We start from the raw sequence: 3384 nt of genomic DNA on the forward strand, positions 1-3384 counted from the left end.
CAACCAGAGGAGTCGCCCCCTGGTGGACACTAGAGAGAATGCCGCTTGAAGCTTTGGAGAACTTTAAAGAACCGAAAGTTGCCGCCTGGTCGCTTGTAAAACTGTGTTTTTTCCTCCTCTGATTCTTAAATTTTCAGCACCAGCTCGTCAATGTCACAATCGACCGAGGCGGCCAATCAAATCAAGCTAGAGGCGGGCTTTACTACTGTACCACTGACTTCCTGTTTTGATGCCGGTTTTGGAACGGACATTGATGTGAGCGGTGCGTCAGTGTTACCTGATGAGCAGCTGTCCGGTCTGCAGGTCGGTCAGGTAGAAGAACTGTCGGACGCACAGCGCCCCCCGCAGGGCCGACAGGGAACACAGGTGAGACAGGTACTGCTCGAACGCTCGGCTCCGCTTGGCGATCGTCTCCGCCGTGAAGTTCCTGCGCAGCTTCTTTCCTGCACAAACAGGAAACTGGTTTAGCAGTTGAAACAGTTTTAATATAAGACGATAGGACTTCTACTTACGCGGGAAGCAGACGCGCTCCATCTGGTCTCTGTGGTTATGACGCAGCGTGGCGTGGAGCCGCTGGAAGTCGGAGTATCGGTGGGTGATGACGGCCGGAGTCTTGTCGCTCCCGCCGGACTGGATGACGTGGATGGTGTACAGCTGGAGGGAGACAAGAGGCTCTTTAAAGTGCCGACTCATGCCGGTTCATAAAGATTTTCTATTCCCCCCCCAGGCTCTTTGAACTCACCACGTATTTAGAGGAGGCGTCCGTCACCACGCTGGCGTCCGTCACCTCGAACAGCAAGTCGTCTGTCAGCTGCCTCCCGGTCGAGGTGGGACTTCCTCCACCGAGTCCACGCAGGGTCCTCCAGCTCTCCTGAAGATGCCGAGTCAGCAGGAAGGACGTGGGGGGGCCCACCGGGGACACGCCCACAGGACTGGTGTCTACAGGTGAGACGAGGGGTCAGGTGACATTAATCTACTGCGACTCTAATGTACGACACACGTGTATTTCTCGGCGAGTAACTAATGACACACACAGGATTCAATAAGAAGCAGAACGATCTTTTCCTTCTAAGATTAATTACAATATTACATGTAATAGTGATCGTGTACATTGAACCTCGTGTAAGAACAGATTTGTGGCTCACACATGTGATCTCACATCGACCAGTTTCTCTTCAGTACCAATAAAATCCTCGAGCAAACGCGTCTCCAGCGAACGACGCATTTCTAGCGAACAAACGCGTAAATGATACATGAAGCATATTTATGGCGTCTTCGCCTCCTGATGTCTGGCTGCAGGACGTTGAGCTCCACAGTGTGACACGTTTCTTGGTTTTTGAATGAAATGGAGCAGAGCAGGTCTGAACCTCCTCATGAATCCCACCTGGAACACTCGTATGAGCAAAACCTCACTTTAAGAAGTTTATGATGTCGCAGGTGTTAAAGAGCAGCTCACCTGTGCTGCTAAGCCCCTCCTCCATCGACTCTCCCAGGAAGTCGGAGTCGCTGTCCAGCCCCGATCCTTCGCCCTCGCCTCCGTCCTCGCCTCCTTCACCTCCTCCTCCTCCGCCACCGTCGAAGCACAGCGTCCCCCCCAACCGATCGGTCACACACTCCTCCTCCTCCAGCTCCGCCTCCCAGCCATCCTCTTTAAACCCCTCCTCTTCCTGTCCACATGGGGCTTCCTGTTCAGGTCCCGCCCCCTGACCGTCTTTAAACAAGGAGCGCTTCAGACGGTCGAGCAGCCGGGACGCCATGACGCCGCCGGGGGGGGGGGCTGCAGAGACAACAGGGGAACACATTTAAACTTGTAGGCTCAATAATCATCCAACAGGGACGACTAAAGCTTAAATAATTAAATAACTACTTCATAGAGCAGAGGAAGTGTTTATAACGTTCTGCTTTCATAACCTGATGCTATAATGGTGTAAATATGGATACAACGCATAATTATCAACGATTTGTATTTCACGGTTTAGTTCATAACGTTTTGGAACAGATGAGGACTGAAGACGGTATAGTCTAAGATGACGCCATGTTGTCTTTTATACCTTTCCTCTCCTGGACTGAATGTAGTGTTATGTTCAAAATTTCTCAAACAAAAGGTAAAGGAAAAAGCCCCCCTCCTTGTTCAGAGGAGAAGAGGCAGCCCCCCCCCCCGGCTCTCTTTCTTCCATCATTAAGCAGGGCCGAATCAGCTGGTTGAAGTTTAAGTCAAAGGAATTTAATATACTAACAAAAGCAAATGCAGTTACAATCTGAATTAACTATCAATAGTAATATTTCATGAAATAGAGGCCCCATCCGCACCACACGACAGACTGGTGTGTCCGCCTCGTGGTCCAGATGAGGTCTGATTTTCTCCAGGGATTCACAGTTTCTTTGTCCCTCCAAAGTCTCTGAAATGTCTCATATTACACATTCCTCAGCCCATCGATCAGCTCAGTGATTGGCTGAACTCTTCAGACTTCAGTCAGTCACTTCCTTGACCAATTCACCCCCCTTCTTGAAGGCTGTGCTCAGAAACTAGCAACATCCCCCTCTCTCTGACTTTATGGCGGTGTCATAAATTCTCTGGTTTCTCACAGTGCACAACTAATTCAGTAACTCTCGCTTTAGTTTAAGCCTTCTACAGGTAAACATATTGTAACACAGAATATCCATCGCTAGGAGCGCTTTAAAACTTAAATTCCTCACAGTAGACCGCAGAGACCAGCGGGACACGGAGGTCACGTTAAAGACTACCCCGCCACACGGCAGCAGGCCGGGCTGGCTGCAGTTACAGAGCCGCTGGCCTCTCAATGGAAACCATGTCGCACATTAATAATGCAGCGGCTCAGCCGGCAGCCGGGACAACCCAACGCACGGCGAGGCTCCAGGCCCGCAGAGCCTCCACCGGAGCGGCAGCGCAGCAGGTGTCACGTGGTGAAGAAGACGAACACCTGGAGGTCTTCAGCAACAACTGTTCACACACATCATGCAAAATCTGCAGAAGAACTGTGAGCCGGTCTGGACCCACAGGAGGGTGAAGTGCAGCTATGACCCTCCTGGTCATGCACACGTGAAATGTTTGAATTTGATTCTGCTGACAAGGAACTATTTAAACAAACGTAGGATTCCTCCTGTGTTTTATTTAATGAACGAACTTAAAGGCACGCTGCACAAACACACCAGTTGTTTGGATGTTTCTTTCGCTGGTTTCATGAGTATTTGATCAGAGAGTGAAACTACAGATTATCTGATTTACCTTTTTTCAAACTGCATAAAAGCGTACAAACGTACCTTCAGAGCTGCTCGACTGTCAAAGCACATGTTCTCTCCTCTCTCCAGAAGCTTAACTTTCCATCCAGCGTAACTATCATCATAAATAACCTCCGTCACATC

The 3384-nt window shown here is 50.0% G+C and overlaps 1 protein-coding gene across 1 annotated transcript; it reads right to left on the reverse strand.

The window, feature by feature from the left end:
- Positions 1 to 6: 6 nt before the first annotated feature.
- Positions 7 to 2122, reverse strand: LOC116379788 (sorting nexin-21-like). The gene is made up of 4 exons (XM_031841756.1): positions 1457 to 2122; positions 743 to 939; positions 513 to 654; positions 7 to 443 (listed from the first exon to the last, which is right to left on the reverse strand). The coding sequence occupies exons 1-4, from the start codon at positions 1800 to 1802 to the stop codon at positions 274 to 276; spliced, it is 855 nt and encodes a 284-aa protein (XP_031697616.1). The 5' UTR covers positions 1803 to 2122; the 3' UTR covers positions 7 to 273.
- Between the last annotated feature and the right edge of the window lie 1262 nt (positions 2123 to 3384).

The sequence above is a fragment of the Anarrhichthys ocellatus genome, unplaced genomic scaffold (assembly GCF_004355925.1).
Source record: "Anarrhichthys ocellatus isolate YVR2014 unplaced genomic scaffold, GSC_Weel_1.0 scaffold5213, whole genome shotgun sequence".
Taxonomy (NCBI): Eukaryota; Metazoa; Chordata; class Actinopteri; order Perciformes; family Anarhichadidae; genus Anarrhichthys; species Anarrhichthys ocellatus.

Excerpts from the sequence above, each read along its gene's own strand:
- LOC116379788 (XM_031841756.1), bottom strand. The coding sequence starts at position 1,802 with ATGTGTTCCCCTGTTGTCTCTGCAGCCCCCCCCCCCGGCGGCGTCATG. Across the intron at positions 940-1,456 it reads GGAGGGGCTTAGCAGCACAG|ACACCAGTCCTGTGGGCGTG; the intron begins GTGAGCTGCTCT and ends TCTCACCTGTAG. Across the intron at positions 655-742 it reads ACGCCTCCTCTAAATACGTG|CTGTACACCATCCACGTCAT; the intron begins GTGAGTTCAAAG and ends GTCTCCCTCCAG.